This window comes from Eulemur rufifrons, chromosome 7 (genome assembly GCF_041146395.1).
Source record: "Eulemur rufifrons isolate Redbay chromosome 7, OSU_ERuf_1, whole genome shotgun sequence".
NCBI lineage: Eukaryota > Metazoa > Chordata > Mammalia > Primates > Lemuridae > Eulemur > Eulemur rufifrons.
In genome coordinates, this window is record NC_090989.1 from 284,615,040 (window position 1) to 284,625,918 (window position 10,879).

General features: G+C 60.4%; 1 protein-coding gene across 2 annotated transcripts; it reads right to left on the reverse strand.

Annotated features, from left to right (window-relative positions):
* Positions 1–51: 51 nt before the first annotated feature.
* CACFD1 (calcium channel flower domain containing 1) lies at positions 52–10,678 on the reverse strand. Of its 2 annotated transcripts, XM_069477070.1 has the most exons (5): positions 10,496–10,678; positions 7,399–7,471; positions 5,878–6,003; positions 2,635–2,742; positions 52–2,140 (listed from the first exon to the last, which is right to left on the reverse strand). In XM_069477070.1, exons 1-5 carry the CDS (start codon positions 10,614–10,616, stop codon positions 2,050–2,052), a joined length of 519 nt encoding a protein of 172 aa, XP_069333171.1. In that variant the 5' UTR covers positions 10,617–10,678; the 3' UTR covers positions 52–2,049. The 2 variants fall into 2 exon arrangements, with proteins under 2 accessions (XP_069333171.1, XP_069333172.1); XM_069477071.1 differs by lacking the exon at positions 5,878–6,003.
* Between the last annotated feature and the right edge of the window lie 201 nt (positions 10,679–10,879).

Genomic DNA, 10,879 nt, shown 5'->3' on the forward strand with positions numbered 1-10,879 from the left:
ACGAGGGCCCCCGAGGCAGGGGGGACAGGCAGACGACAGGGAACAAGCCCACCGACTCCAGCCTTGCTTTATTGCTCAAGACACAGGCCGAACAGTGAGGGGCACACGGCTCCACGGCTCAGTGCAGACACTCAGGAGCGGAGCCCTCGGCCACAAGGTCAGGCGTTCCTGGCCTGGCGGGTCCCCCCCACTAACGGGGCTTCTGGCGGGAGATGGGGTCACAAGCTCCAGGACCACACGGCTCTGGACTCCCTGGGAACCTTGGGCAAGTGACCTACCCACTTGGCCTGTGACCAAGGGGCTGTCCACCTCTGCATCCAACCCCATGGCCTGCCCAGCACCCACCCAGCTTCCCCACAGGGCACAGGTGTGACCTTCCTGACACATAGCCAACCCCTCCTCCTGCTGCCAGTGATGCTCCTCGGGCAGGGGCTGGAGGGACCCAGAGCCCACCGCCCCGGGCAAGGGTGAGCAGAGGGCAGGCAGGGCCTTGCCCTCTGGGAGGTAGACAGGTCTTGTGCACCGCACACTCGGGAGGAGACGCGCACGCGCGCACACACATGCGCGCGCACACACACACACACACACACGCACGCACACGCATGACAGGTCTTAGCACTGCACACTCGGGAGGAGACAGACACACACAAACACAGCCCTTTGAACCCAGCAGTGGCCTGAGGAACCCTGAAGGCACGTGTCCCACCAAGCCGGCCACACTGTGATGCCCCTGCCACCCTGGGGCTCGCCTGGCCGGATCCTCGGAGGGCTGCTGGTGACCCAGGAGCCCACTGATGAGTGCCCAGGGCAGTCGTGAGCAGGCCCCGAGCGCCCCCTCTCCCAGCCTGAGAGCCTGTGTTCCTGCCCCCATCGCGGACAGGCCCGACAGGTCCTGGGAACAGCCCTGGCACAGCGTCAGGCTGGTGTCTCCACAGCAAGACTCAGTCCCTGAGCTCCGGGAGCCTGGGGCCGGGCAGGGCTGGGGCTCCGCCCGGAGCGAGCGTTTCCACACCAGCTACTTCGGGGCCCACCTGGCAATCGGAGGAGCCAGCGGGCCGAGGGCACAGGGCAGACGGAGGACGGGATCCACTCCTGGGCACCACCTCTCCCCTGCACGGGCCTTGCTCCTGGGGGGCCTGGCATGCGGGGCAGCAGGGACAGCTCTCTGTGGGGGGTGACTCTGGCCTCTGCCCTGCTCTGAAAAGGCAGAAGTTCCCTGCGGGAAGGGCTTGGGAGCAGGTGGGCAGGAGTACCTGACGTGGGGGCTCGGGCCACTGCTGACACGGGCGGACCATGCCAGAGTGGTGGGGCCCCTCTTGGGCGCCAGGGAGGGCCTGCTCGCCCCACTTGCTTAGCACCAGGGCCTGGTGGGGAGGGCAAAACCTAGCGGCCCGAGCCAGGCCTGTGGGAGGCAGGGCAGCAGGGTGTCTAGGGTGGCTCATGTCCAAGATTCCAGGGAACGCGGCAAGGAGCACCGCCCACCCAGCTGTCCCGTCACTGCCAAGGCCGCTGTTCGGGGTGCAGAGGTGTATCCTGGGAGCTCTGTCCCACAGAAGACAGAGTGGCAGGGGGCCACACCCCTGGGCAGTGGCGGGAGGCTGCGGCCAGTGGGCAGCATCAGGACACAGCCCTGCCGTTCCGGGGCCCAGGGCCGCCACCTGCAGGGAGGGCTGGGGCGCCCCCTCTGCTCAGTGCCCGGGCAAAGGACACAGAGGTAGGCCCCGGCTGGGTGTGGGGAAGCTGCTCCAGGCCTGGGGCAAACCAGCAGCGGCTCTGCCAACAGTGCGAAGTCCACAGAGCCATCCGGCGGGGCGGCGGGCCGGGGGTGCCCGTGCAGAGCTGCGGCGGGCTGTGTTCGGCCTCAAGTCCTGCAGCCCAGCCCAGCCCAGCCCCAGCAGAGTGGGAAAGGGGCAGACAGAGGACTCTGGGCATGGGGGATGGGGCAGAGGGCGCCTCTGCCAGACTGTCCTTCAGGGTCGACGTCCAGGCCTCACCTGGGTGTCTCTCACAGAACCAGGGGAGTGCGTGGGGGAGGGTGCCCCAGCCCCATCACAGCTCCCCCTCCAGGGTCTCCGCCAGCTTCTCCTCATCCGCCTGCTGCCTCTGCTGCTGGATCCTGGCGTAGGAGATGGCGTCGCCCCTGGGGAGAGAGCGAGGCGGCATCACAGGGCACACGGGCTCCAGCCCACAGGCATCCCAGCCACTGCCCGACTCCTGGCCCGGGCCCCAGGCGTGACCCACAGGCATCTGATTTCCCCAGAGACCACTGCCGGGGTGTCAGAGGGCTGCCTCATCGCCTGAGAGTGGCACAGGCTGCCTGGGATGCTAGGCTGGGCAGGAATCAGCCTCCGTCTGGGCCTCGCAGGAGGCCTCGCAGGGCGGCAACTGACCACGGTGCCTGGTGCGGGCACCGGGCAGGAAAGGGTTCTCGCGAGCCACGCATGTGCTAGCCCTGCTACAGGCCTTCTCTCGCCTTCATGCCCCGGAGCTGAACACCCCAGAGACACTGCTGAGAGTCTCTGACAACCTCTGCGCCTGTTTCCACCACTGGATAAAAGGGGCCACTCTGGGCCCCTGAGACTTCAGGAGGCAGGAAGGGAAGTCCCGCCCCAGGGCTGGGACCTGCACACGCACTTTTTGCCCAGAGCAGAGAGTCCGTACAGCACCCCCGTGGCAAAGGCGATGGCGTTGCCCAGCAGCGTGGTCAGGGTGAGGCTGATGACAACAGGAACCACGGCCATCCTGGGGGAGGAGCAGACATCACGGGGGTGCCCCCACCACCGCGCCACAGTCCTTCCTGAGTCCCCAGACCCTCTCAGACAGCAGGGGGCAGGAAAGATCCCCTAAATCGACTGGGACACAGGTTCACAGCCAGGCGTCCTCAAACACCCCTGAACTTGTCTGCAAAATTCTGCACATTTTCTGGGAACAGGATCCAAAGCTTTCACCAAATTTCTGAAAGGGTCTGTGATCCCGAAAGGGCTAAACAGTAATGAGATGGTCGAACACCCCCACTCTTCACCCTCAGTGGCCCAGAGACAGGCTGTGGACAGAGAATGTGGTGTCCTGTCCGGTCCCTCACCAGCCTGGTGCAGGTCACTTCACTCCTTGGCAGCTCAGCCTCTCAGTGACGGAGGGTTGGGGCCAAGAGAAGGCTCGCTGACGACTGAACATGTGCCCAGAACCTCACGAGCACCGGGGGATGCTCTGAGCAGCACAGCACACCGGCCACACCCCGGCCAGCAAGGGCCACAGAGGTCAACCCAGGGACGGCCATGGGCAGCTCAGGCTGGGCGCAGTGCGTGTCCACCTCGCTGCATCTGGCGCCGCCTGGTGGCGGGATCCCCCGGGGCCTACACACCACCGGGCTGGGATGTCCAGGCCAGCAGCAATTCCCAGGCTAACTGAGCCTGGAAAGCCCTAGTGACCTGGAGACCAGCACTCACTCCGCCCTGTCACTTCCCTAGAGGAGGCTGCCTGCGCAGGAGGATGGACTCACAGCCAATCGCATTCAACCTGAATTTCCATTCTTGTGGGACTGTGGTCATGCGATTTTTCTGTAGTTAAAAAAAAAAAAATGTCAGGCCAGACGCGGTGGCTCACGCCTGTAATCCCAACACTTTGGGAGGCTGAGGCAGGAGGATCCTTGAGCCCTTGAGGATCCTTGAGTTGGAGGATGCTGTGAGCTGTGATGGTGCCACTGCACTCTAGCCCAGGTGACAGAGCAAGACCATGTCTCAAAAAAAATTTTTTTTCAAAATAATAAAATAATAGAAATTATAAAGAAAAAGAAAAGATCATAGGACAAAAAAACTCGACAACACAAAATTAAAGACAGGCCAGGGGCGGTGGCTCATGCCTGTAACTCCAGCATTTTGGGAGGCCGAGGCAGGAGGATCGCTTGAGCCTAGGAGTTCAAGATCAGACTGGGAAACATGGCAAGACCCCGTCTCTGCAAACAATACGAAAAACTAGCCAGGCGTGGGGGCACGCACCTATAGGCCCAGCTACTCAGGAGGCTGAGGCAGGAGAACGGCACCACCGTACTCTAGCCTGAGCGACAGAGCTAGACCCCATCTCTTTAAAAAAAAAAAAAAAAAACACTGCAAACAGCAGACTGGAAAAATATTTGCAGCAAATGTAACAAAGGATTATAACATCATTAATATAGAAAACATATATCTTGCTAAATAGACACTAAGATACCAAGAGGTTAAAAAGAAAACCAAAATTTATTCAAATAAAAAATGCCACTAGAACATATGGGAAAATATTTTACCTCTTGGCTAACAAGGAAATAAACAGAAATGTGAACACAGTCCACAGCACTGGGCACTGGGTGGGGGCCGGGGAAGAAATGCAAGTGACCTCTATGGGAAGCAATTCAGTCACACACACTAAAATCTTTTTAACGATCATAATACAATCTTTGACCTAATAACTCTGTACCTGGAAACAAATCCTAAGGAAATCACAAACAGGAAAAGTTTCAGCTGATGGCAGTTCATCACAGCCTGACTCACACCACGGCAAACAAATTAAGAAATGCATGATATGGCAACTGAGCAAATGTCCCTGTCAGTAAAAGTAACGTTTCATTGCACTAAGTGAAAACAGCAGGACGCAGACTCATTTATAATGGCTGCAACTGTGAAAAACAGGCTTTGGAAAACTCCTTAGGATAGGACGGGCACACGTCAGCAGGTCAACAGGCAGTGGGGCTTTGAGTACCATTTCTCTATTTTCCAAATTATTTTTAATGAATATGTATTACTGTGGCATTTTTAAAATGGTGTTTTAAAAACCCAAAGGACATCTGTATTCCTCTGTGACTCAAATACAACGGACGCCACCAGAACTGAGCACACATCTTGTGCTCTTACTGTCAAAACTATCGGGTCTCCATGAAGGCAAAGAGAGCTTTGGTTCGTATTTATTTCTAAAGATAATATAGAAAATAACAACAAATATTGCTGCTGCTGCCAGCCACCAGGCATTGTTCTAAGATCTTCTGTATACTAAGTTTTTTTTTTTTTTTTTTTTTGGAGACAGGAGTCTGACTCTGTTGCTCCAGCTAGAGTGCTGTGGCATCCGCCTCGCTCACAGCAACCTCAAACTCCTGGGCTCAAGTGATCCTCCTGCCTCAGCCTCCCAGGTAGCTGGGACTACAGGTGTGCACCACCATGCCTGGCTAAGTTTTTTCTTCTCTCTCTCTCTCTTTTTTTTTTTTTTGTAGAGACAGGGGGTCTCACTCTTGCTCAGGCTGTCTCTAACTCCTAAGCTCAAGTGATTCTCCCACCTCGGCCTCCCAGAGTGCTAGGATTACAGGTGTGACCCATTGCGCCGGCCCTGTGTATTAAACTTATCCTGAAATTGGTTCAATCTTATGACTCACATGTGACTCACATATTGATTTTGTTGTCAGAAACAGGAAATGGTTTCAAAGCATATCTAGGAGACGATGTTTTCTACTCTGCCTCTTGTTTTTCCCCTTTCATGCCAGGATATCTAGATGGACCACACTCTGGAAAGGCTGCACAGAAGCATGTCACACCGCCCTACCATAATGTCCCCACCATAACAATTCCCAGCTGACGGATCCAAATTCCAGAGGTTTCCCATTTTTCTATGTAGTATGTAATGCTGCAGTTCATGCCCATATACCTTTGAACTCACGTCTGCGGTGTAGCCGGGAGCTGAATTCCCAGATGCACAACTGCTGGCTCACCTTTTCTAGCAGCTATCATCAAATTACTCTGAAATGAATGCACCTGCTCCCTGCCCACTCTGCCCAACACCCTCATCTGCCCTCGGGAGTGTGTTGCTCAGCAAGGTTTTGGGGAACTGTGTTGCGGGGCCCCGCCAGCAGCCCCTCACCCGCAGTAGAAGACAGCCTTCTGCCAGGCGCGCAGCCGGTCCGCCTTCTCTGCCGCCGTGTTTGCGAACTCCACGAACTGGCAGCAGAAGGGTGCCTCGCACAGCAGCAGGACAAAGGCGTTCATGCTGGAGGGGCAGGGGCGAGAGACAGCAGAGACTGAGGGTCCTGGGAGAGTGAGGGCAGCCCGCAGTGCCAGGAGGACTGCCACCCTCCTTCCCCAGCCCCTCCTCCTCCAGGGCGCCTGCTTCTCCCCGCCCAGAGCCTCTGCTGAACACTTCACCTGTGCCCAGCACTCCCACAGGCCCATCTCCCCAGCTCAGCTGAACCCTCCCAGAGGACAGAGTCTGCGCTTCCTGTTAGCCTGTCCTGTGACACGGGGGAAAGAAGGCCCCAGCAGGCGTTTCTCTAAGCACTCAGCGGCTCGCTGGCAATCAGCACTGTCGCCCCAGCGCCGAAAGGCTGCCCCCCCAGGACAGGCAGAGAGCCAGAGCCAGCCAGTCCAGTCGCTGAGGGCTGACTGCCCGAGCTGGGAAGGAACTCAGCAAGCCGTCTGCCCAGCCCCGATGTTGGGCTGGGGACAGCTACTGGTGACTGAAGGCGTCTGTGCCAGTCTCTGTGTTTTCTACGGGTGGATAACAGTTACCTGACATTGAGCCGGTCAAACGCACCAGGCCCTTCCATCTGCCCCCAAGCCTGGGAGAAAGGTGCTGTCTTTACCCGTTTAACAAACGGAACAAAGCTCAGGCCACCCAAGAGCCCACCCAAGCGCCAAGCAGGAACACCAGGCCTCCAAACGCCGCTCGGGCTCCGTGCTGGCCGGCCCTCCACCATGGACTCTGCCAATCCTGCACTCCACCCGTGAAGCCCGGCCCAGTGCCTCTGGCCAGCACAGGCCTTGGGGCCCTACCAGAGCAAGCCCCCAAGTCCCTCTACTGACTTGAGGTCCATAAGGGTGGGACCTGCATATGGTCCACCTCCGCACCACCTGAGGACACTACCAAATTCTTGGGGCACAGAAACTTCCTGCACACCTCAGGGGGTCCCATTGGGCCACAGCTGCACTGGCCTGCCCTCACCCGCCTTCCCTCCCAGTGTGATGCAGCTACCCCCGCAGGCGGTGCCTACAGGACTCCCATGAGGGGGTGCTGACCGCTGGCTCTGTGCGGACTCTGACCTGCCTCTCCCATCCACCTCTGGCTGGCTCACCCACCCCCAAGCCGGATGGCCCTGCCCCTCAGCCAGCCCCAGTGGCCAGTCTCCCACGCCACAGCCCTGGGAGCTCTCAGAGGGCAAAGACCCCATTGCAGTGGGTTTGGTGTCCACACATGGGACTCAGTGGACACTCAGGCAATGTCTGTGGCCTCAGCCCTGCACCCGATAAAGGCCTGGGGAGCACTCCCTGGCCCTGACCCCTCGTGAGGAAACCTGGACAAGGTGGGAGTGTGAAGGAGAAGACCCACACCTCAGCCAGAAACCCAGCGTCCCGGACCCCGCAGGCAGGACAGCCACGCACTACTCACATCATCCACACGCCAGCCGCGATGTTCAGAGGGTGGATAGTGACGCAGTTGAAGAGGCCAGAGACTGCACAAGCTTGAAAGCAAGAGACAGGGGCGGGAATGAGCAGGGAGCGGGGAGAGGCCTGCGGGGACGGCTGCCCGGGAAGGTGGCTTGAGAAATCCGGAGCATCCCTTCGGACACTCAGCACCCGCTTCTTCTCGCAGCACCCAGAGGTCCCCCTGTCATCTGAGACAGAGGAGGCAACATAACTGCTCACAGGTAAGGACAAGACTCAGAGAGGTGAGGCAACTTGCCCCAGGCCCCCAGAAGGCGGTGGCCAGGCTGCAGGTGGCCCTTGGAGCTCGGGAGACTGTGAGGGCATCTCACCCTCCCTCCATTCCAAGGCACAAAGGAGCTGGCCCTCTGACCCCAGATGTACAACACCCAAAGAGTGGTTAGGATTCAAGAGACAATGTCTCGCAAGGTTAATCAGTCCTCAGTAAGTGCCACTTGTCACCATTCACAGGGCTGGCCACACAAGAAGTCCTCTGACTTGGAAAACGTGGCTTGGATTTTGGCCAGGCCAAGGGGTGCCTCTCTTGGAACAGAGATCGGAACCAGGTAAGACCAAGTGACCTTGGGCACATGCTCTTCATCCTTCTGGGCAGCTTTCCCTTCTGTACATGGACAAGTCCCACAGCCCAGCCCACCCACCACTGCAATCCCAAACGGCCCTGAGGGAGATGATGTGTCCTCTTCTACCCCAGATGGTGGCGTCACTGACACCCAAGTGTGGCACCTTGACCTTCCTTCACTCCCAACCACACTGCTCCACCCGCAGCCTACAGCCGGCTTCACAAGAACCCCAGGGGCGCACGAGGCAGTTCCAGGGAGCCGGCAGTGGGGGAAGCTGGGCCCTGCAAGGCAGCAACAGCCACCAGCTCATTAAACTTGCAGTAGCTGCTCTGCACCCGATCCTTTGACACGGGTCAGGAATTCTGCCGTTCTCCCGTGTCACCCTACGCAGGCAGCAGGCGACAGGAGGAAACCAGATGAAGTGAGCCCAAAATGCAATGGGACTGCCCTTGTGTGCCCCCAAGATCTCCTTCTAAAAGGCAGGACTCAAAGGTGGCACCTATCCTCAGCACATCCTTAGGAACATAGGCCTTCAGACGGCAAGGTCCCCCAGAGCCACAGATCGTGGGGGACCGTCTGCCCCGGCAGAGTGTCCAGTGGACAGCAGGGCCTCAGCTGACAGCGCCTGCCTTCCTGCTGCAGTCAGCAGGTCACTTCCAGCTCCAAGCCCACCCCCTCTGTCCCACCCACAGCCAGCCTTGGGGGAGGACCAGGTCTCAGCTCAGCCCAGCAGGCTCCAGCCAGGGGTCCTTTAACAACAAAGGGTTTGAGATGTCCACTCGGGGGTCTCAGCCTAGGTGGCATCTTCCATGTGAGGGGAGTGTCACCGTGCAATCATCTGCCTCCAGATGCTCTTAGGACCCAAGGGAAAGGCCACTCACCCCAAAGGAGGGCAACCTGACCCAGGCCCTGTTTGAATCCCTGTTGCATCTCTAACACACCTACATTCTACCTTGTACATGGTATTTGGTATTCACATAACAATGCCCCCAGTCTGCAGGTGAAACCGACAATTCAGGGCGATGCCATAAGTTTAGCTTCTCCTGAAGCTGCATCTATCTGCAGGCCCCCCACAGCACCGTGCACTCCTGGGGTAGGCACAGGTGCCCCCTTGGAGAAGCACAGATTAGGTGGGATTCCAGGGTTAATCTGGGGGTCAGCAGGGCCACTGACCAAGATGGAGAGAGGGTGGTGGCTTACAGGCCACAGTCGGGACCTTTCCTTTCTCCACCACTGACCACTGTCACCCCTCAGCACCACCCACCCTAATCCCTGAGGCCGGACCTCGAGCCCACCAGTCCCTCCTGCAGAGTCAAACGCGTGACTGCTCTGAACAGCAGGGACAGGGACTCAGACCTGCCTCACCGCTGCCTCTGGACAAGGGCACCCTTGCCAGACAGCACACTCCTAACCTGCGCCATCCTGCCTGACCCTCACTCTGCCCTCCACCCGCCTGCCAAGACTGTGGGACTCGAAGGTGACCCCGAGAGGAGGTCCCTTCTGGCAGGACAGCTGGTGGGGTACTGTTTAATCCCTGCAGACTTCCTCAACAGACATTCCCTTTCTAAGGCCTTGCACGTGCCCTCTCCCCTCACATCATGCAGACAACTTCGATTCGCCTTTGGAAGGCCAGCCATGTGATCTTTACTTCACATCTGTGGCAATGCGGTCCCCAACCCCCGGGCCACGGCATGGCACAGGTAGTGGCCTGTTAGGAATCCACCGGCATCACCGCCCGAGCTCCACTCCCACCCCGTCCGTGGAAACACTGTCTCCCATGAAACCGGTCCCGGTGCCGCAAAGGCTGGGGACCGCGGCGGTGGCAGATCTGCCTTCCTCACGTCCTTGGGCTCGTGCGGGAAGAGCCTGGCTTCCCGGGAGCCCGGTCCGGCGGCTCGGCTCAGAGGGAGGGAGCGCCTGAGCTGCAGCCGGGGCAGCAACGAAGGCCCGGGCAGAGGCCGCCGCCCGCCGCTCCCCGCCCCGCGCCCCCGGGGCCACCTGTGCCCTGGCGACACCGGACTTTCGGGAAGCCTCCTGCCCGGACCCCAGCTTGACCAGACCCGCCCCCGCCCGGCGTACAGACGGTCCCCGCCCAAGGCCAGGCAGGCCGCCGCCCGCCCGCGACCCAGGCCGCAGGTGACGCGCACCGGGCGGGCTCAGCACGCGCCCCGCGCCCTGAATCCGCGCGGCCCGCACATGCGCGCCGCTAACCGCAGCCTCGAAGGGGGCGCCCGGTGCGGGGCCGGTGCTGCGCTCCCCGGGGGCCCTGCTCCCTCCCGGGGTTCCCGAAACCGTCAGCCCAGCCGGGCACCTAGGCGGCCGGACCTGGGCTGCAACCATGGCAACCCAAGACGCCGGCCCCGCCCCGCCCGACAGGCCGCCGACGCCCCGCAGACCCCGACCCGGGTGTGGGGGGGGGGGGCCCCAGTCCCGCGGGGCGCGCATGCGCGGCGGGCCGGCCCCTCCCGGCCGGGTACTCACAGACGGCCCCCAGCACCCCCGACAGGCGACATAGCCAGCGGTACCACCACGTCATGCCCTCCTCCTGCGCGGGTGGCGCGGAGCTCGCGGACGCCGCAGCCGCCCCGGCCGAGCCGCTCATGGTGCTACCGTCCGGCGCCGCCCGCGGCCCTCACAAAAGGCTCCAGAGCCGGCCGCGTCGACGCCGGCGCGCGGCCTTGTGGGAGAGGCGGGTATTAGCATAGGGGCGGGCTCGCGGGCTGGCCCTTATTAGCATAGGGGCGGGCTCCCGGGTCGGCGCTCATTTGCATAGGGGGCGGAGCTGCTGCGTGGGGCCCGCCAGGCTGGCAGACGCGCCCCCCGGAGCAGGGTGGCGGCTCCGCAGAGTTACCTGGGCGCCAGCCG

What these genes read in the sequence shown, in the direction of transcription:
- CACFD1 (XM_069477070.1), bottom strand. Translation starts at nt 10,616, where the DNA reads ATGAGCGGCTCGGCCGGGGCGGCTGCGGCGTCCGCGAGCTCCGCGCCA. An exon ending in AAGGCTGTCTTCTACTGCGG is followed by an intron (nt 2,743 to 5,877) that starts GTGAGGGGCTGC and finishes CTCCTCCCCCAG; the next exon opens with GATGGCCGTGGTTCCTGTTG. An exon ending in CTCTCTGCTCTGGGCAAAAA is followed by an intron (nt 2,141 to 2,634) that starts GTGCGTGTGCAG and finishes CTCTCTCCCCAG; the next exon opens with GGGCGACGCCATCTCCTACG.